Here is a 23167-nt window from a genome sequence, read left to right as displayed (position 1 = left end):
GTCTTTCCCTCTGAACTATGAGAGCAGGTTAGACATTTCATCACCTCTAGACGGGTGGTGTCTTTCCCTCTGAACTATGAGAGCAGGTTAATAAACATTTCATCACCTCTAGACGGGTGGTGTCTTTCCCTCTGAACTATGAGAGCAGGTTAGTAGACATTTCATCACCTCTAGACGGGTGGTGTCTTTCCCTCTGAACTATGAGAGCAGGTTAGACATTTCATCACCTCTAGACGGGTGGTGTCTTTCCCTCTGAACTATGAGAGCAGGGTAAACATTTCATCACCTCTAGACGGGTGGTGTCTTTCCCTCTGAACTATGAGAGCAGGGTAAACATTTCATCACCTCTAGACGGGTGGTGTCTTTCCCTCTGAACTATGAGAGCAGGTTAGACATTTCATCACCTCTAGACGGGTGGTGTCTTTCCCTCTGAACTATGAGAGCAGGTTAATAAACATTTCATCACCTCTAGACGGGTGGTGTCTTTCCCTCTGAACTATGAGAGCAGGTTAATAAACATTTCATCACCTCTAGACGGGTGGTGTCTTTCCCTCTGAACTATGAGAGCAGGTTAATAAACATTTCATCACCTCTAGACGGGTGGTGTCTTTCCCTCTGAACTATGAGAGCAGGGTAAACATTTCATCACCTCTAGACGGGTGGTGTCTTTCCCTCTGAACTATGAGAGCAGGTTAATAAACATTTCATCACCTCTAGACGGGTGGTGTCTTTCCCTCTGAACTATGAGAGCAGGTTAATAAACATTTCATCACCTCTAGACGGGTGGTGTCTTTTCAAGTCACATCAATTAAAGAGACGCTAAAATATCCTGCGTCTCTCAGATTCACGAGCAAAATTTGTCCTCATGTAACATGTATCGTCAAGAGACAGTGGAGTTGTAGAATCTGTCTTTACACAAACGCTAAGCGGCCTGCATTAGAATGAACACTGAGTGTCTGTGTGAACAGAGCTGTAGTTTTCCTTCCCGCGTAGCTCCCCTCGGCAGGTCAGGGAAAAGGAAGGCAGTGAATTGAAATCCCCAGTCTGTCTGATATCGTGGTACTTGTATTGCCAAATGACTAAGTGTTGTTTTCCACTCTGCTGTTTTCTCCAGGAATCACCTCCCTGGGAGCACAGTTCGCCAAACTCCCGAAGGGACTCAAGCATTTAAACTTTTCCAAAACCTCATTGTCACCCAAAGGTAATGACTGGAGTTTCTCACATTCTGACACTTGCATGGAAAACTTGTATTCAACTTCCTTACCATGAACCACAGAACCACAGTTCTCTAATGTTTAACATCCACAGGCCGTTCTCTGATGTTTAACATCCACAGACAGTTCTCTAATGTTTAACATCCACAGACAGTTCTCTGATGTTTAACATCCACAGACAGTTCTCTAATGTTTAACATCCACAGGGCTGCTCTCTGATGTTTAACATCCACAGACAGCTCTCTGATGTTTAACATCCACAGACAGCTCTCTAATGTTTAACATCCACAGACAGTTCTCTGATGTTTAACATCCACAGACAGTTCTCTGTTTAACATCCACAGACAGTTCTCTGATGTTTAACATCCACAGACAGTTCTCTGATGTTTAACATCCACAGACAGTTCTCTGATGTTTAACATCCACAGACAGTTCTCTGATGTTTAACATCCACAGACAGTTCTCTGATGTTTAACATCCACAGACAGTTCTCTGATGTTTAACATCCACAGACAGTTCTCTGATGTTTAACATCCACAGACAGTTCTCTGATGTTTAACATCCACAGACAGTTCTCTGATGTTTAACATCCACAGACAGTTCTCTGATGTTTAACATCCACAGGGCTCCTCTCTAATGTTTAACATCCACAGACAGTTCTCTGATGTTTAACATCCACAGACAGTTCTCTGATGTTTAACATCCACAGACAGTTCTCTGATGTTTAACATCCACAGACAGTTCTCTGATGTTTAACATCCACAGACAGTTCTCTGATGTTTAACATCCACAGACAGTTCTCTGATGTTTAACATCCACAGGGCTGCTCTCTAATGTTTAACATCCACAGACAGTTCATCAACAGACAGTTCTCTAATGTTTAACATCCACAGACAGTTCTCTGATGTTTAACATCCACAGGGCTGCTCTCTGATGTTTAACATCCACAGACAGTTCTCTAATGTTTAACATCCACAGACAGTTCTCTAATGTTTAACATCCACAGACAGTTCTCTAATGTTTAACATCCACAGACAGTTCTCTAATGTTTAACATCCACAGACAGTTCTCTGATGTTTAACATCCACAGGGCTGCTCTCTGATGTTTAACATCCACAGACAGTTCTCTGATGTTTAACATCCACAGACAGTTCTCTGATGTTTAACATCCACAGGGCTGCTGTATACCACAGGTACAATAAAACATTTATTTTTACTGCTCTAAATACGTTGGTAACCAGTTTATAACAGCAATAAGGCACCTCAGGGGTTTGTGGTGTATGGTCAATATACCACGGATAAGGACTGTATCCAGGCACTCCGTGTTGCGTCGTGCTTTAAGAACAGCCCTTAGCCGTGGTATATAGGACACACCCCCTCGTGCCTTATTGCTTAGTGGAGCATCATCATAGGAGAGCAATTACTCAGTGTTCCTCTGTTCACACCTCTGATTAAACTGTTCACACCAACCAGCATGTTGTTAGTAATATAGCCCTAATTAATGACACTGTTACTGCAGAGGGAGGGAGTCTCTTGGAACAGCACTGTTACTGCAGAGGGAGGGAGTCTCTTGGAACAGCACTGTTACTGCAGAGGGAGGGAGTCTCTTGGAACAGCACTGTTACTGCAGAGGGAGGGAGTCTAATGGAACAGCACTGTTACTGCAGAGGGAGGGAGTCTAATGGAAAAGCACTGTTACTGCAGAGGGAGGGAGTCTCTTGGAACAGCACTGTTACTGCAGAGGGAGGGAGTCTAATGGAAAAGCACTGTTACTGCAGAGGGAGGGAGTCTAATGGAACAGCACTGTTACTGCAGAGGGAGGGAGTCTCCTGGAACAGCACTGTTACTGCAGAGGGAGGGAGTCTAATGGAAAAGCACTGTTACTGCAGAGGGAGGGAGTCTCTTGGAACAGCACTGTTACTGCAGAGGGAGGGAGTCTAATGGAACAGCACTGTTACTGCAGAGGGAGGGAGTCTCTTGGAACAGCACTGTTACTGCAGAGGGAGGGAGTCTCTTGGAACAGCACTGTTACTGCAGAGGGAGGGAGTCTCTTGTAACAGCACTGTTACTGCAGAGGGAAGGAGTCTAATGGAACAGCACTGTTACTGCAGAGGGAGGGAGTCTCCTGGAACAGCACTGTTACTGCAGAGGGAGGGAGTCTCCTGGAACAGCACTGTTACTGCAGAGGGAGGGAGTCTCTTGGAACAGCACTGTTACTGCAGAGGGAGGGAGTCTCTTGGAACAGCACTGTTACTGCAGAGGGAGGGAGTCTAATGGAACAGCACTGTTACTGCAGAGGGAGGGAGTCTCTTGGAACAGCACTGTTACTGCAGAGGGAGGGAGTCTCTTGGAACAGCACTGTTACTGCAGAGGGAGGGAGTCTCCTGGAACAGCACTGTTACTGCAGAGGGAGGGAGTCTCCTGGAACAGCACTGTTACTGCAGAGGGAAGGAGTCTCTTGTAACAGCACTGTTACTGCAGAGGGAGGGAGTCTCTTGGAACAGCACTGTTACTGCAGAGGGAAGGAGTCTCTTGGAACAGCACTGTTACTGCAGAGGGAGGGAGTCTCTTGGAACAGCACTGTTACTGCAGAGGGAGGGAGTCTCCTGGAACAGCACTGTTACTGCAGAGGGAGGGAGTCTCCTGGAACAGCACTGTTACTGCCGAGGGAGGGAGTCTCTTGGAACAGCACTGTTACTGCAGAGGGAGGGAGTCTCCTGGAACAGCACTGTTACTGCAGAGGGAGGGAGTCTAATGGAAAAGCACTGTTACTGCAGAGGGAGGGAGTCTAATGGAACAGCACTGTTACTGCAGAGGGAGGGAGTCTAATGGAACAGCACTGTTACTGCAGAGGGAGGGAGTCTCCTGGAACAGCACTGTTACTGCAGAGGGAGGGAGTCTAATGGAACAGCACTGTTACTGCAGAGGGAGGGAGTCTAATGGAACAGCACTGTTACTGCAGAGGGAGGGAGTCTCTTGTAACAGCACTGTTACTGCAGAGGGAGGGAGTCTCTTGGAACAGCACTGTTACTGCAGAGGGAGGGAGTCTCTTGGAACAGCACTGTTACTGCAGAGGGAGGGAGTCTCTTGGAACAGCACTGTTACTGCAGAGGGAGGGAGTCTAATGGAACAGCACTGTTACTGCAGAGGGAGGGAGTCTCTTGGAACAGCACTGTTACTGCAGAGGGAGGGAGTCTCTTGGAACAGCACTGTTACTGCAGAGGGAGGGAGTCTAATGGAACAGCACTGTTACTGCCGAGGGAGGGAGTCTCTTGGAACAGCACTGTTACTGCAGAGGGAGGGAGTCTCTTGGAACAGCACTGTTACTGCAGAGGGAGGGAGTCTCTTGGAACAGCACTGTTACTGCCGAGGGAGGGAGTCTCTTGGAACAGCACTGTTACTGCAGAGGGAGGGAGTCTCCTGGAACAGCACTGTTACTGCAGAGGGAGGGAGTCTCCTGGAACAGCACTGTTACTGCCGAGGGAGGGAGTCTCTTGGAACAGCACTGTTACTGCAGAGGGAGGGAGTCTCTTGGAACAGCACTGTTACTGCAGAGGGAGGGAGTCTCTTGGAACAGCACTGTTACTGCAGAGGGAGGGAGTCTCCTGGAACAGCACTGTTACTGCAGAGGGAGGGAGTCTCTTGGAACAGCACTGTTACTGCAGAGGGAGGGAGCCTAAAGGAACAGCACTGTTACTGCAGAGGGAGGGAGTCTCCTGGAACAGCACTGTTACTGCAGAGGGAGGGAGTCTAATGGAAAAGCACTGTTACTGCAGAGGGAGGGAGTCTCTTGGAACAGCACTGTTACTGCAGAGGGAGGGAGTCTAATGGAACAGCACTGTTACTGCAGAGGGAGGGAGTCTAATGGAACAGCACTGTTACTGCAGAGGGAGGGAGTCTCTTGGAACAGCACTGTTACTGCAGAGGGAGGGAGTCTAATGGAACAGCACTGTTACTGCAGAGGGAGGGAGTCTAATGGAACAGCACTGTTACTGCAGAGGGAAGGAGTCTCCTGGAACAGCACTGTTACTGCAGAGGGAGGGAGTCTCTTGGAACAGCACTGTTACTGCAGAGGGAGGGAGTCTCCTGGAACAGCACTGTTACTGCAGAGGGAGGGAGTCTCTTGGAACAGCACTGTTACTGCAGAGGGAGGGAGTCTAATGGAACAGCACTGTTACTGCAGAGGGAGGGAGTCTCTTGGAACAGCACTGTTACTGCAGAGGGAGGGAGTCTAATGGAACAGCACTGTTACTGCAGAGGGAGGGAGTCTCTTGGAACAGCACTGTTACTGCAGAGGGAGGGAGTCTCTTGGAACAGCACTGTTACTGCAGAGGGAGGGAGTCTAATGGAACAGCACTGTTACTGCAGAGGGAGGGAGTCTCTTGGAACAGCACTGTTACTGCAGAGGGAGGGAGTCTAATGGAACAGCACTGTTACTGCAGAGGGAGGGAGTCTAATGGAACAGCACTGTTACTGCAGAGGGAGGGAGTCTAATGGAACAGCACTGTTACTGCTCTCTCTCTCTCTGTCTCTCTCTCTGTCTCTCTCTCTCTCTCTCTCTCTCTCTCTGTCTCTCTCTCTTTCTCTGTCATGGCCTGTAATGAATTGAGTTCCATAGATCCACTTTCGGCATGCTTCAGAATGCCCCCTAAGGCCTGGCATTTATCTGTCTATTGATTGGTTCTCCCAGGAGAGAGGCCAGTTCCTCAGAGTTCACACTGACTTATGGGAGTTTGATTCTGGGCAAGAGAGATCCCTCACTGTCTGTCTAACCCTCTATAGCCAGAGAGATCCCTCACTGTCTGTCTAACCCACTATAGCCAGAGAGATCTTTCACTGTCTGTCTAACCCACTATAGGCAGGTAGATTGTTGACAGGCTGTCTAACTCTATAGCCAGATAGATTGTTGACAGGCTGTCTAACCCACTATAGCCAGGTAGATTGTTGACAGGCTGTCTGACCCTCTATAGCCAGGTAGATTGTTGACAGGCTGTCTAACCCTCTATAGCCAGGTAAATTGTTGACAGGCTGTCTAACCCACTATAGCCAGGTAGATCTGTGTTTGATGTGACATTGTGCCACTAATAACCCTGGCAATGCTCATGTCCTACAGTATATGTGGCTCTTCACTGTGAGAATGACTGGTTGAGAATCAGGCCATGTGCTGACCTTCCTATTGTCTTCACTGTGTTACCTGGTAGTGATACCTGGTGATACCTGGTGGTGATACCTGGTGGTGTTACCTGGTAGTGTTACCTGGTGGTGATACCTGGTGGTGATACCTGGTGGTGATACCTGGTGGTGTTACCTGATAGTGCTACCTGGTAGTGTTACCTGGTGGTGATACCTGGTGGTGTTACCTGTTGTGTTACCTGGTTGTGTTACCTGGTGGTGATACCTGGTGGTGTTACCTGGTGGTGTTACCTGGTGGTGGTGATACCTGGTGGTGATGATACCTGGTTGTGTTACCTGGTGGTGATACCTGGTGGTGTTACCTGGTGGTGTTACCTGGTGGTGATACCTGGTGGTGATACCTGGTGGTGTTACCTGGTGGTGTTACCTGGTGGTGATACCTGGTGGTGATACCTGGTGGTGAGACCTGGTGGTGATACCTGGTTGTGTTACCTGGTAGTGTTACCTGGTACTCAATGGCCTTCTCTGTACCCAGGGGTGAACAGGCCTGTATTACTGTACATTATCTCTCTGTCTCTAACCATCCTCTACCCCTCTGTGTGTTGTTCCAGGGGGGAACAGGCCTGTATTACTGTACATTATCTCTCTGCCTCTAACCATCCTCTACCCCTCTGTGTGTTGTTCCAGGGGGGAACAGGCCTGTATTACTGTACATTATCTCTCTGCCTCTAACCATCCTCTACCCCTCTGTGTGTTGTTCCAGGGGGGAACAGGCCTGTATTACTGTACATTATGTCTCTGTCTCTAACCATCCTCTAACCTGTTCTCTGTACCCAGGCCTGTATTACTGTACATTATCTCTCTGTCTCTAACCATCCTCTAGCCTGTTCTCTGTTCCCAGGGGGGAACAGGCCTGTATTACTGTACATTATCTCTCTGTCTCTAACCATCCTCTACCTTGTTCTCTGTACCCAGGCCTGTATTACTGTACATTATCTCTCTGTCTCTAACCATCCTCTAACCTGTTCTCTGTACCCAGGCCTGTATTACTGTACATTACCTCTCTGTCTCTAACCATCCTCTAACCTGTTCTCTGTACCCAGGCCTGTATTACTGTACATTATCTCTCTGTCTCTAACCATCCTCTACCCCTCTGTGTATTTTTCCAGGGGGGAACAGGCCTGTAATAATAACAGGTATTACCTGTTACCTGTATATTACCTCTCTGTCTCCAACCATCCTCTACCCCTCTGTGTGTTGTTCCAGGGGGGAACAGGCCTGTATTACTGTACATTACCTCTCTGTCTCTAACCATCCTCTACCCCTCTGTGTGTTGTCCCAGGGGTGAACAGCCTTGCCCAGTCACTGAGTGCCAACCAGTCCATCCCCAGCACGCTCAGTCACCTGGACCTCTCAGGGAACTTACTGCGGGCAGACGACATCCCGGTAGGTGGCGACATGGTCACATCTGTCTTGGTCACTTCCTTAATAACAGAGTCATAATGGGTAGAGTTGAGAGGAGAAAGGGACGTTTTGTTCATTTGCACAGATATTGAAACAAGACTTAACTGAAGACGGGAGAGATCCAGCGGAACCAGGTCGTCTAGTCTTCACACACCGAGTCCTATTGCGGCGTCTCCCCCTCCTCCGAGCCAGGGAGACGCAACCGCTGTCCGAATCACACTGACATCTAGCATCAATCATACCACATCGATTGTGTTCGCTAGTCTCTCTACCCAGCTCAGTGTTGATGCCTGTGTCTCTGTGGCGAGGCTGTACTCAGCTGGGTTTAAATCAGTCATCTGACTCTGTAGAATCACCTTGTAGATCTTGACACACTGTGAGCTACTAGAGACTGATGGGAAGGTTGATGTCAGAGGACAAGTCCTTCTGATTGGCTTAAAGGGTGATGGATTAGAAGACTTCACTTTCTGAGACCGTCAGGCCTGATGTAGCTTTGTTTAGGGGTTCCCATGGGAACGCATGCCCATACACACACACACACACACACACACACATCTGATGACCTCAGTGCTCTCAGTATAGCTGTTGATCACAATCTTGAAGGGTCACCCATGACAACCCCTGACAAGAGATACAATGGCCTTCAGAGAAATCACTATACGTTGGCAGGAAGCATTATTACCTGTTACCTATAGACAGCATCAGGCCATAATGTATCCAGACAGTATTACCTGTTACCTATAGACAGCATCAGGCCATCATTCATCCAGACAGTATTACCTGTTACCTATAGACAGCATCAGGCCATCATTTATCCAGACAGTATTACCTGTTACCTATAGACAGCATCAGGCCATCATTTATCCAGACAGTATTACCTGTTACCTATAGACAGCATCAGACCATCATTTATCCAGACAGTATTACCTGTTACCTATAGACAGCATCAGGCCATCATTTATCCAGACAGTATTACCTGTTACCTATAGACAGCATCAGGCCATCATTTATCCAGACAGTATTACCTGTTACCTATAGGTCATCATTTATCCAGATAGTATCACCTGTTACCTATAGACAGCATCAGGCCATCATTCATCCATCCAGACAGTATTACCTGTTACCTATAGACAGCATCAGGCCATCATTTATCCAGACAGTATTACCTGTTACCTATAGGTCATAATTTATCCAGATAGTATCACCTGTTACCTATAGACAGCATCAGACCATCATTTATCCAGACAGTATTACCTGTTACCTATAGGTCATCATTTATCCAGATAGTATCACCTGTTACCTATAGACAGCATCAGGCCATCATTCATCCATCCAGACAGTATTACCTGTTACCTATAGACAGCATCAGGCCATCATTTATCCAGACAGTATTACCTGTTACCTATAGACAGCATCAGACCATCATTCATCCATCCAGATAGTATCACCTGTTACCTATAGACAGCATCAGGTCATCATTTATCCAGATAGTATCACCTGTTACCTATAGACAGCATCAGGCCATCATTCATCCAGACAGTATCACCTGTTACCTATAGACAACATCAGACCATCATTTATCCAGACAGTATCACCTGTTACCTATAGACAGCATCAGACCATCATTCATCCAGACAGTATCACCTGTTACCTATAGACAGCATCAGACCATCATTTAACCATCCAGACAGTATTACCTGTTACCTATAGACCATCATTTATCCAGACAGTATTACCTGTTACCTATAGACAGCATCAGACCATCATTTATTCAGACAGTATTACCTGTTACCTATAGACCATCATTTATCCAGACAGTATTACCTGTTACCTATAGACAGCATCAGACCATCATTTATTCAGACAGTATTACCTGTTACCTATAGACCATCATTTATCCAGACAGTATTACCTGTTACCTATAGACAGCATCAGACCATCATTTATTCAGACAGTATTACCTGTTACCTATAGACCATAATTTATCCAGACAGTATTACCTGTTACCTATAGACAGCATCAGACCATCATTTATTCAGACAGTATTACCTGTTACCTATAGACAGCATCAGACCATCATTTATTCAGACAGTATTACCTGTTACCTATAGACCATCATTTAACCAGACAGTATTACCTGTTACCTATAGACAGCATCAGACCATCATTTATTCAGACAGTATTACCTGTTACCTATAGACAGCATCAGACCATCATTTAACCAGACAGTATTACCTGTTACCTATAGAGCATCATTTATCCAGACAGTATTACCTGTTACCTATAGACAGCATCAGACCATCATTCATCCAGACAGTATTACCTGTTACCTATAGACCATCATTTATTCAGACAGTATCACCTGTTACCTATAGACAGCATCAGACCATCATTTAACCATCCAGACAGTATTACCTGTTACCTATAGACCATCATTTAACCAGACAGTATTACCTGTTACCTATAGGCCATAATTTAACCAGACAGTATTACCTGTTACCTATAGACAGCATCAGGCCATCATTTAACCAGACAGTATCACCTGTTACCTATAGACAGCATCAGACCATCATTTAACCATCCAGACAGTATTACCTGTTACCTATAGACCATCATTTAACCAGACAGTATTACCTGTTACCTATAGGCCATCATTTAACCAGACAGTATTACCTGTTACCTATAGACAGCATCAGGCCATCATTTAACCAGACAGTTTGACCTGTTACCTATAGACAGCATCAGACCATCATTTAACCAGACAGTATCACCTGTTACCTATAGACAGCATCAGGCCATCATTCATCCATCCAGACAGTATTACCTGTTACCTATAGACCATCATTTATTCAGACAGTATTACCTGTTACCTATAGACAGCATCAAACCATCATTCATCCAGACAGTATTACCTGTTACCTATAGACAGCATCAGACCATCATTTATCCAGACAGTATTACCTGTTACCTATAGACCATCATTTATTCAGACAGTATTACCTGTTACCTATAGACAGCATCAGGCCATCATTTATCCAGACAGTATTACCTGTTACCTATAGACAGCATCAAACCATCATTCATCCAGACAGTATTACCTGTTACCTATAGACAGCATCAGACCATCATTTATCCAGACAGTATTACCTGTTACCTATAGACCATCATTTATTCAGACAGTATTACCTGTTACCTATAGACAGCATCAGGCCATCATTTATCCAGACAGTATTACCTGTTACCTATAGACAGCATCAGACCATCATTTATCCAGACAGTATTACCTGTTACCTATAGACAGCATCAGGCCATCATTTATCCAGACAGTATCACCTGTTACCTAAAGACAGCATCAGGCCATCATTTATCCAGACAGTATTACCTGTTACCTATAGGCCATCATTTAACCAGACAGTATTACCTGTTACCTATAGACAGCATCAGACCATCATTTAACCAGACAGTATTACCTGTTACCTATAGACAGCATCAGACCATCATTTATCCAGACAGTATTACCTGTTACCTATAGACAGCATCAGGCCATCATTTATCCAGACAGTATCACCTGTTACCTATAGACAGCATCAGACCATCATTCATCCATCCAGACTGTCTTGTTGCTAAAACTTGTTTTTTTCCCTCCATTTTTCTACCAGCATTTCTACCATTTCCTGGGCCAACCCAACAACCTGACGACTCTGGACCTGTCCAACACAGACTGCTCTCTGGACCTGGTGAGTGAGACAATAGTGTGTGTGTGTGTGTGTGTGTGTGTGTGTGTGTGTGTGTGTGTGTGTGTGTGTGTGTGTGTGTGTGTGTGTGTGTGTGTGTGTGTGTGTGTGTGTGTGTGTGTGTGTGTGTGTGTGTGTGTGTGTTAGAAGTGTTTTCAATGTCTTGGTAAGTGGCAATATTTAACAAATTTTAAACTACTTTTTTAGGAGACAGTGGTCTGCGCGCAGGCAACAGGCAGGTTGATTGACAGGTCCGGTCGCCTAGTGATGGATTTTAATCCCGCTTCAGAAGCGGCATTACTTTACAGACAAGTGAAATGGCGTTCATGTCTCCAGAGAAGGTTTCGTGTCGGCGTTTAAAAGGCCGTAGTGTCGCCTACCCTAAAAGACAAAACAAACAGGCCGTAACCAAGGTGTTTCCGTGGAGCGACGTACCAGGATATCTGAATAGACTCATCGATACAGCCTACTGTAGTTTCATATGAGGAGACAAAAAATACCACCGCCCACTCAGAGGGAGGGAGAGAGAGGAGGGGCAGGCAGGCAGAACAATGTTCATTGATCTGGTAATCTGTGTCTCACTAAGTATTAGTGCGATTAGCCCTGCAAAGTTACCTAAAGTTACCCTAAAGTTACCTAAAGTTACCCTAAAGTTACCTAAAGTAACCCTAAAGTTACCCTAAAAGTTACCCTAAAGTTACCTAAAGTTACCTAAAGTAACCCTAAAGTAACCCTAAAGTTACCCTAAAGTTACCTTAAAGTTACCTTAAAGTTACTTTAAAGTACACCTAAAGTTACCCTAGTTACCTAAAGTAACCCTAAAATTACCCTAAAGTTAACCTAAGTAACCCTAAAGTAACCCTAAAGTAAACCTAAAGTCACCCTAAAGTTACCCTAAAGTTACCCTAAAGTTACCCTAAAGTAACCCTAAAGTAACCCTAAAGTAACCCTAAAGTCACCCTAAAGTCACCCTAAAGTTACCCTAAAGGTACCTAAAGTTACCCTAAAGTTACCTAAAGTTACCCTAAAGTAACCTAAAGTTACCTAAAGTTACCCTAAAATTACCCTAAAGTTAACCAAAGTTCGCCTCTTCCTCTCTGGTTTTATAGCCATATATTCTAATTAGACTATAACATGGAAAATTATGTTTTGAGATAACGGCACTGATTTTAATTATGTGTTGGGGGGGAAGATAAAACATTTGGTTATGGATTTCTCTTAACATTAAGGATCCCAACTTCGTTTAAATGTTTCCCTACGAGAACGTTTGATCAGTGATACATTGTAACCACTCCCATGAACCACCATGTCCCATGGGCCTTACCAGAACGTTTGATCAGTGATACATTGTAACCACTCCCATGAACCACCATGTCCCATGGGCCTTACCAGAACGTTTGATCAGTGATACATTGTAACCACTCCCATGAACCACCATGTCCCATGGGCCTTACCAGAACGTTTGATCAGTGATACATTGTAACCACTCCCATGAATCACCATGTCCAATGGGCCTTACCAGAACGTTTGATCAGTGATACATTGTAACCACTCCCATGAATCACCATGTCCCATGGTCAGATGGTGTTGCATCAAACAGGATAGACTAACATGCTGACCAAACTGGCCTCGTTGCGTGCGTGAGCATTGCAAAATAAATGTACACATACATGTCATTCAGTCATTTCATCCAAGTCCCTCTGTGTGTTAATGGCTAATGGCTAAAGCTGGTATCTGTGCTAATCCACTCTTTATTATAGGTGTGTTAATGCTAATGGCTAAAGCTGGTATCTGTGCTAATCCACTCCTCTGTATTATTGGTGTGTTAATGCTAATGGCTAATGGCTATTGGCTAAAGCTGGTATCTGTGCTCATCCATTCCTCTGTATTATAGGTGTGTTAATGCTAATGGCTAATGGCTAAAGCTGGTATCTGTGCTTATCCACTCCTCTGTATTATAGGTGTGTTAATGCTAATGGCTAATGGCTAAAGCTGGTATCTGTGCTTATCCACTCCTCTGTATTATAGGTGTGTTAATGCTAATGGCTAATGGCTAAAGCTGGTATCTGTGCTAATCCACTCCTCTGTATTATAGGTGTGTTAATGCTAATAGCTAATGGCTAAAGCTGGTATCTGTGCTTATCCACTCCTCTGTATTATAGGTCTGTTAATGCTAATGGCTAAAGCTGGTATCTGTGCTAATCCACTCCTCTGTATTGTAGGTGTGTTAATGCTAATGGCTAATGGCTATTGGCTAAAGCTGGTATCTGTGCTAAACCACTCCTCTGTATTATAGGTGTCTTAATGCTAATGGATAATGCTATTGGCTAAAGCTGGTATCTGTGCTAATCCACTCCTCTGTATTAAAGGTCTGCTAATGCTAATATCTGTTCTAACCAATTCCTCTGTATTCCAGGTGTGTTCTGCTCTCCTGAGGGGCTCCGTCCAGAACCTCTCTGTCCTCAACATGTCCAAGAGTGTATTTGCACATAGGTGAGACCCACGACATCCCATAATATAACAACCAGCAGTAGAGTACCACAGACCCTCTGCCTCAGCCATGGGGTCATCTCATCTTATCATACATAATACATCTCTTTTAGTCCTAGCATTATCTCATGTAGCTCATTCATTTGATCTCCACACATGGCCCAGTTGGTCACAAAGTGTTAGTTCTTGTATGGCTGCCACCAAAGACCCCATGTTGTGGCTTTGCAACTGTATTCAGATTGTAATGTATTTAAATATGAATATATTCATATTTAGCTAGTCTGTGGGTGGTTGTCATTATCAATGTGTCCGAACTCAGGAGGATTGATAGCTGTTAATTAGAGAAGCTGTCTGATGAGAACTTTTCTCAACTAGCCTACCTGGTTAAATAAAGGTCAAATTTAAAAAAAAATGTTTTATATGATTTAATTTTCTGTTTTAATAATATCAATTCAATTCCCAGAGAGGCAATTACTGTAGAAACAACAACACAAAACTAAACTTTAAATGTTCCCAACCACGATTGACCCTGGATAATTAGATTAATATAAACAATTGATTCTTAAAAGTGGTAAAGCAATAGAATGGGAAAAGTTTTACCAGACTAGATACATATCAATCAAACATTTATTTTTGAAAAATACTCATAAACAAATACAAGAACATGTTTCAGTGTAATACAATATGCAAAAAGATATAGATTTATTCAATGTTAATGCCGAAAAGGCTTTCGACCATCTTGAATTGGCTATTCGCTTCAAAACTTTGGAAGCTTTGAACTCTGAACTGCAGGTTGCCCAGGTGTTTGGCCTCGTCTATCAGAGCTCCTGAGACCAGTTGTGGATCCAGCAGTGTGTACTGGGATCTTTCCTTTGTGGTCCTGAAGTTCTGCAGGAATGAGATGTCTTCATCTTTCAGCTCCTCCTCTATGGTTCTGATTGAGTCTGAAAGTGATGATGTCTTTCTGCTCATCTCTTCAATCTTCTTCTTCATCAATCTGACTCTTCTGCTCCTCTTCCTCCCTCAGTGCAGCTAGCCTGGCCTCCTCTTCCTCCCTCAGTGCAGCTATCCTGGCTGGCTCTTCCTCCCTCAGTGCAGCTAGCCTGGCCTCCTCTTCCTCTCTCAGTGCAGCTATCCTGGCTGCCTCTTCCTCCCTCAGTGCAGCTAGCCGGCCTCCTCTTCCTCCCTCAGTGCAGCTAGCCTGGCCTCCTCTTCCTCCCTCAGTGCAGCTAGCCTGGCTGCCTCTTCCTCCCTCAGTGCAGCTAGCCTGGCCTCCTCTTCCTCCCTCAGTGCAGCTATCCTGACTGCCTCTTCATCTCGTAGAAACTGGTGAAGCTTCTCAAACTCTTTCCTAATCTGTTTCTCTGTGTGCTGGACCTGCCTCTTCATGTGCCCTGCTGTTTCATTAAAGGTTAAACTCTCTGACTCCTACCTCAGACCCAGCTGAAGCTCTCTGACTCCTCTCTTCTACCTCAGACCCAGCTGAAGCTCTCTGACTCCTCTCTTCTACCTCAGACCCAGCTGAAGCTCTCTGACTCCTCTCTTCTAACCTCAGACCCAGCTGAAGCTCTCTGACTCCCCTCTCTTCTACCTCAGACCCAGCTGAAGCTCTCTGACTCCCCTCTTCTACCTCAGACCCAGCTGAAGCTCTCTGACTCCTCTCTTCTACCTCAGACCCAGCTGAAGCTCTCTGACTCCCATCTTCTACCTCAGACCCAGCTGAAGCTCTCTGACTCCTCTCTTCTACCTCAGACACAGCTGAAGCAGTCTGACTCCCCTCTCTTCTACCTCAGACACAGCTGAAGCTGTCTGACTCCCCTATCTTCTTCCTCAGACCCAGCTGAAGCTCTCTGACTCCTCTCTTCTACCTCAGACCCAGCTGAAGCTCTCTGACCCCTCTCTTCTACCTCAGACCCAGCTGAAGCTCTCTGACCCCTCTTCTACCTCAGACCCAGCTGAAGCTCTCTGACTCCTCTCTTCTACCTCAGACACAGCTGAAGCTGTCTGACTCCCCTCTCTTCTACCTCAGACCCAGCTGAAGCTCTCTGACTCCTCTCTTCTACCTCAGACCCAGCTGAAGCTCTCTGACCCCTCTCTTCTACCTCAGACCCAGCTGAAGCTCTCTGACCCCTCTTCTACCTCAGACCCAGCTGAAGCTCTCTGACTCCTCTCTTCTACCTCAGACACAGCTGAAGCTGTCTGACTCCCCTCTCTTCTACCTCAGACCCAGCTGAAGCTCTCTGACCCCTCTTCTACCTCAGACCCAGCTGAAACTCTCTGACTCCTCTCTTCTACCTCAGACCCAGCTGAAGCTCTCTGACTCCCCTCTTCTATCTCAGACCCAGCTGAAGCTCTCTGACTCCCCTCTTCTACCTCTGACCCAGCTGAAGCTCTCTGACTCCTCTCTTCTATCTCAGACCCAGCTGAAGCTCTCGGACTCGTCTCCTGTAAGAAGGCCTCACACAGGTTCTTCAGAGCCAGGTTACAGGGAGGTTCAATCATAGGACATCTTCTCCTACAAACTGGACATTCCCGTGGTTCCTTCTGTTTCCAGCATAATTCCAGACAGGCTTTATAAAAGCTGTGGCTACAGGGCAGAATGACAGGATCTCTGAAGATGCCACAGCAGACAGGACATGAGAAATCCTCCTCAGGAAGAGAACGTTTGGAGGCCATTTTCTCACACAGTGCCGCTCCCTGTTCTGTAACAGCTTCTGAAGAATACGTTCAGTTTCTCTCGACAATTTCCTCTTTTCAAGAGAAAGTAATCCACTGAAATACAGTCCTACGTCCACAATATCCACCCAACAGTGAAGCTACACACGGAGATGACAGTTCTGATGATGATACGTCCTTCTAATCTCTCTCTCTCTCTTACCATGTAAATTCAAAATGTTGTGGATCCAACAGAGCTGAACACCAGAGAGATGAAAGTTACAGTACTGATCTGTACTCAGCTTTACCCTCTGACCTGCACTTTACCCTCTGACCTGCACTTTGCCCTCATCATGTGAGTCAAAGGCAGGGTTGATATTGATGCCTACAACCCTGATCAGCCAATCAGAGGTGTCCCTAACAGCGATGGCTGTTATCAAGGAACCTTACGTCATCCAATAAGGATTGGTTCAACTTCCTGATTTGTGTAGCAGGAAGTGAACGATCTGAATACAGGCGTTATGGGGTAACAGTTTTTAATGCCTTAGCAAAACAGCTATCCATCCCTCTCCTCCCTCTATCCCATGCCAGCAACATACCACCCTGTAGCATATCACCCTGCAGCATATCACCCTGCAGCATACCACCCTGCAGCATACCACCCTGCAGCATACCACCCTGAAGCATACCACCCTGCAGCATACCACCCTGCAGCATACCACCCTGCAGCATACCACCCTGCAGCATACCACCCTGCAGCATACCACCCTGCAGCATACCACCCTGCAGCATACCACCCTGCAGCATACCACCCTGCATACCACCCTGCAGCATATCACCCTGCAGCATACCACCCTGCAGCATACCACTGCTGGCTTGCTTCTGAAGCTAAGCAGGGTTGGTCCTGGTCAGTCCCTGGATGGGAGACCAGATGCTGCTGGAAGTGGTGTTGGAGGGCCAGTAGGAGGCACTCTTTCTTCTGGTCTAAAAAAATAAATATATATCCCATCACCCCAGGGCAGTGATTGGGGACATTGCCCTGTGTAGGGTGCTGTCTTTCGGATGGGACGTTAAACAGGTGTCCTGACTCTCTGAGGTCAATAAACATCCCATGGCACTTATTGTAAGAGTAGGGGTGTTAACCCCGGTGTCCTGGCTAAATTCCCAATCTGGCCTTCATACCATCATGGACACCTTTTTACAATTGGCTCATCCCCAGTTTACAATTGGCTCATTCATCTCCTCTCCTCTGTAACTATTCCCCAGGTCGTTGCTGTAAATGTGTTCTCAGTCAAATTAACTGGTAAAATAAGAGTTAAAAAATCTATAAATATATTATTTCCTCCTCCCTTCATCATTCTCCCTCCTTTGTCACTCACCCAGCCCTAGGGTGTGTACAAATAAACAAGGTGTGTACACACTCTCTCTCACACACACCAACAATCTGCCAATCCTGTTTCTCACTCCCCTACAGTTTTCACCTCCCTCTCTGTCTCTGTCTCTGTCTCTGTCTCTGTCTCTGTCTTTCTCTCTCTCTCTCTCTCTCTCTCTCTCTCTCTCTCTCTCTCTCTCTCTCTCTCTCTCTCACACACATCAACAATCTGCCAATCCTGTTTCTGCCTCCCCTGCAGTTTTCACCTCTCTCTCTGTCTCTCTCTCTCTGTCTCTCTCTCTCTCTGTCTCACACACATCAACAATCTGCCAATCCTGTTTCTCCCTCCCCTACAGTTTTCACCTCTCTCTCTCTCTCTCTCTCTCTGTCTCTCTCTCTCTCTGTCTCACACACATCAACAATCTGCCAATCCTGTTTCTGCCTCCCCTACAGTTTTCACCTCTCTCTCTCTCTCTCGCTCTCTCTCTCTCACACACACACACATCAACAATCTGCCAATCCTGTTTCTGCCTCCGCTGCAGTTTTCACCTCTCTCTGTCTCTCATACATTCACAAGCTGATCCTGGGACAGAGCTCTTTTCACACCCTTGGAACTCAACACTGAGATGTCTATCCACTTCACAGCCCCCTAAACTGAAAGGCCCACCGCTCTGCTCTCACAGACAGGGGAAGAGATTGAACATTTTGCATGGTTGCTTAGCCAGTCAGTTCCTTGAATTAACCTGAATATATATATATATATATATATATATATATATATATATATATATATATATATATATATATATATATACTTCCAAAGTTAAGGAAACAGTCAACTTTGGTTAGAATAGTTCTGTGAGCAATTTTCAATCTCCAAATTACAGGAGGAGAAGAGTCAATTCCTTGGGCTACATGATGATGGCCATCCGTCAGCGGACATTTGACCCCTGACATTTGACCCCTGATGCATCACTCTTTAGGAGGTCACTGAGGTCAGGCAGCACAGTAAAACTCTGACTCTGCTCTGCTGAATGTAATGTCAGCCTGGACTGCCCTTGTTGATGTTAGTGTATTGATATCAGTGTCAGGTTCAATGGGTAGGAAGGCTTCTCTCTAGATTGGGGGAAATAGAGGTATGGTAACCAGAAAAGGATTACTGTGAAACTACATCCTGTCCTCACTGAACTGAGCAGACCATATGATTACTGTGAAACTACATCCTGTCCTCACTGAACTGAACAGACCATATGATTACTGTGAAACTACATCCTGTCCTCACTGAACTGAACAGAACATATCGGACATCACTAATGATGTACAGTGCATGTTAGATCCATTATTCAGTGTTCTATTCTCAGTGTTCTGTTCTCAGTGTTCTGTTCTCAGTGTTCTATTCTCAGTGTTCTATTCTCAGTGTTCTATTCTCAGTGTTCTATTCTCAGTATTCTATTCTCAGTGTTATGTTGTCAGTGTTCTATTCTCAGTGTAACTCTTATTTGTCAAACACCTGGAGATTGATTTGTAGACAGAGTACCCTCTTTGCAGATCAGTCAGATTGACTACAGTAGTAGTGGGTAATGGTTCAAGGATAGAGATGTTTGTTTGTTTAAATCTGTATTACCCATCAGTCTCTCCTCACATCATTACCCCATCACAGTCTCTCACATCATTACCCCATCACAGCCTCTCACATCATTACCCCATCACAGTCTCTCACATCATTACCCCATCACAGTCTCTCACATCATTACCCCGTCACAGTGTCTCTCCTCACATCATTACCCCATCACAGTGTCTCTCCTCACATCATTACCCCATCACAGTGTCTCTCCTCACATCATTACCCCATCACAGTGTCTCTCCTCACATCATTACCCCATCACAGTGTCTCTCCTCACATCATTACCCCGTCACAGTCTCTCACATCATTACCCCATCACAGTGTCTCTCCTCACATCATTACCCCATCACAGCCTCTCACATCATTACCCCATCACAGCCTCTCACATCATTACCCCATCACAGTCTCTCACATCATTACCCCATCACAGTCTCTCACACCATTACCCCATCACAGTCTCTCACATCATTACCCCATCACAGTCTCTCACATCATTACCCCATCACAGTCTCTCACATCATTACCCCATCACAGTGTCTCTCCTCACATCATTACCCCATCACAGTGTCTCTCCTCACATCATTACCCCATCACAGTGTCTCTCTTCACATCATTACCCCATCACAGTGTCTCTCTGGGGACAGAGCTAGCCTATCACAGTCTCTCTGGGGACAGAGCTAGCCTATCACAGTCTCTCTGGGGACAGAGCTAGCCTATCACAGTGTCTCTCTGGGGACAGAGCTAGCCTATCACAGTCTCTCTGGGGACAGAACTAGCCTATCACAGTCTCTCTGGGGACAGAGCTAGCCTATCACAGTCTCTCTGGGGACAGAGCTAGCCTATCAGTCTCTCTGGGGACAGAGCTAGCCTATCACAGTCTCTCTAGGGACAGAGATAGCCTATAAGGGAGGGTGTGGGAGTGGAGGACAAGCTGCTGTGTTTTATAAAAAGGATTCTACTGACTTTATATACACCATAATAATGAAGACTGTAGCCATATCAGGGCTACTGGGTTTATATACACCATAATAATGTATCCATATCAGGGCTACTGGGTTTATATACACCATAATAATGAAGACTGTAACCATATCAGGGCTACTGGGTTTATATACACCATAATAATGAAGACTGTAACCATATCAGGGCTACTGGGTTTATATACACCATAATAATGTAGCCATATCAGGGCTACTGGGTTTATATACACCATAATAATGTAGCCATATCAGGGCTACTGGGTTTATATACACCATAATAATGTAGCCATATCAGGGCTACTGGGTTTATATACACCATAATAATGAAGACTGTAGCCATATCAGGGCTACTGGGTTTATATACACCATAATAATGTATCCATATCAGGGCTACTGGGTTTATATACACCATAATAATGTATCCATATCAGGGCTACTGGGTTTATATACAACATAATAATGTTTCCATATCAGGGCTACTGGGTTTATATACACCATAATAATGTTTCCATATCAGGGCTACTGGGTTTATATACAACATAATAATGTATCCATATCAGGGCTACTGGGTTTATATACACCATAATAATGTAGCCATATCAGGGCTACTGGGTTTATATACAACATAATAATGTTTCCATATCAGGGCTACTGGGTTTATATACACCATAATAATGTTTCCATATCAGGGCTACTGGGTTTATATACAACATCATAATGTATCCATATCAGGGCTACTGGGTTTATATACACCATAATAATGTAGCCATATCAGGGCTACTGGGTTTATATACACCATAATAATGTATCCATATCAGGGCTACTGGGTTTATATACACCATAATAATGTAGCCAAATCAGGGCTACTGGGTTTATATACACCATAATAATGTAGCCAAATCAGGGCTACTGGGTTTATATACACCATAATAATGTAACATATCAGGGCTACTGGGTTTATATACAACATAATAATGTAGCCATATCAGGGCTACTGGGTTTATATACACCATAATAATGTAGCCATATCAGGGCTACTGGGTTTATATACAACATAATAATGTAGCCATATCAGGGCTACTGGGTTTCTCGCCTAATATCTCCTAGCTGTGACAGTATTCCCTGTATACTACACTATTGGCCTCGTTCAACACATCCTGATTGGTCACATTCTGTTTCACTGCAAGTGAAAGGAAACGGGAGAGCAGCGTTCAACTGTGGTTCACAAGGCTACTATACTATGGCCTCTCAGGTATCGTCTCTTGCCTGGGCTTACTATCCTCTCTTCTGTTTGTCTCCAGGAAAGGCAAAGATGTGCCTCCATCCTTCAAGCACTTCTTCAGCAGCGCCGTGGCCCTCAGCTGCATCAACCTTTCAGGAACCAAACTTCCTCCAGAGGCCTTGAAGTGAGCAGACTAACCATGCTCCCTCTGTCTCTGTCTGTCTTTGTCTCATCTCTCTGTCTTTCTCTCCTCTGTCTCTGTCTTTCTCTCATCTCTCTGTCTTTCTCTCCTCTGTCTCTGTCTTTCTCTCCTCTCTCTGTCTTTCTCTCCTCTGTCTCTGTCTTTCGCTCCTCTCTCTGTCTTTCTCTCCTCTTTCTCTGTCTTTCTCTCCTCTGTCTCTGTCTCTGTCTCTCTCCTCTGTCTCTGTCTTTCTCTCCTCTCTCTGTCTTTCTCTCCTCTGTCTCTATCTTTCTCTCCTCTCTCTCTGTCTTTCTCTCCTCTCTCTCTGTCTTTCTCTCCTCTCTCTGTCTTTCTCTCCTCTCTCTGTCTTTCTCTCCTCTGTCTCTGTCTTTCTCTCCTCTCTCTGTCTTTCTCTCCTCTCTCTGTCTTTCTCTCCTCTCCTCTGTCTCTGTCTTTCTCTCATCTGTCTTTCTCTCCTCTCTCTGTCTTTCGCTCCTCTCTCTCTTTCTCTCCTCTGTCTCTGTCTTTCGCTCCTCTGTCTTTCTCTCCTCTTTCTGTCTTTCTCTCCTCTTTCTGTCTTTCTCTCCTCTGTCTCTGTCTCTCTCCTCTGTCTCTGTCTTTCTCTCCTCTCTCTGTCTTTCTCTCCTCTGTCTCTGTCTTTCTCTCCTCTCTCTCTGTCTTTCTCTCCTCTCTCTCGGTCTTTCTCTCCTCTCTCTGTCTTTCTCTCCTCTCTCTGTCTTTCTCTCCTCTGTCTCTGTCTTTCTCTCCTCTCTCTGTCTTTCTCTCCTCTGTCTTTCTCTGTCTCCGTCTTTCTCCCCCCCTCTGTCTCTGTCTTTCTCTCCTCTCTCTGTCTTTCTTTCCTCTCTCTGTCTTTCTTTCCTCTCTCTGTCTTTCTCTCCTCTCTCTGTCTTTCTCTCCTCTCCTCTGTCTCTGTCTTTCTCTCATCTGTCTTTCTCTCCTCTCTCTGTCTTTCTCTCCTCTGTCTCTGTCTCTGTCTTTCTCTCCTCCATCTGTCTTTCGCTCCTCTCTCTGTCTTTCTCTCCTCTGTCTCTGTCTTTCGCTCCTCTCTCTCTTTCTCTCCTCTGTCTCTGTCTTTCG

General features: G+C 45.4%; 1 protein-coding gene across 8 annotated transcripts in view; it reads left to right on the top strand.

Annotated features, from left to right (window-relative positions):
• LOC110506994 (F-actin-uncapping protein LRRC16A) overlaps positions 1 to 23167 on the top strand; it is a 219535-nt gene that overhangs the window by 106832 nt on the left and 89536 nt on the right. For all 8 annotated transcript variants that reach the window (XM_036935377.1, XM_036935386.1, XM_036935393.1 and 5 more), the window contains 5 exons: positions 1115 to 1201; positions 7690 to 7793; positions 11471 to 11548; positions 13962 to 14038; positions 21968 to 22072. In XM_036935377.1, the coding sequence (XP_036791272.1) occupies positions 1115 to 1201; positions 7690 to 7793; positions 11471 to 11548; positions 13962 to 14038; positions 21968 to 22072 (451 nt within the window). The remainder of the gene's footprint in view (positions 1 to 1114; positions 1202 to 7689; positions 7794 to 11470; positions 11549 to 13961; positions 14039 to 21967; positions 22073 to 23167) is intronic.

Source organism: Oncorhynchus mykiss, chromosome 2, assembly GCF_013265735.2.
Source record: "Oncorhynchus mykiss isolate Arlee chromosome 2, USDA_OmykA_1.1, whole genome shotgun sequence".
Taxonomy (NCBI): domain Eukaryota; kingdom Metazoa; phylum Chordata; class Actinopteri; order Salmoniformes; family Salmonidae; genus Oncorhynchus; species Oncorhynchus mykiss.
The sequence above is the reverse complement of the archived record's forward strand: the minus strand, read 5'-3'. Positions and strand labels throughout refer to the sequence as shown.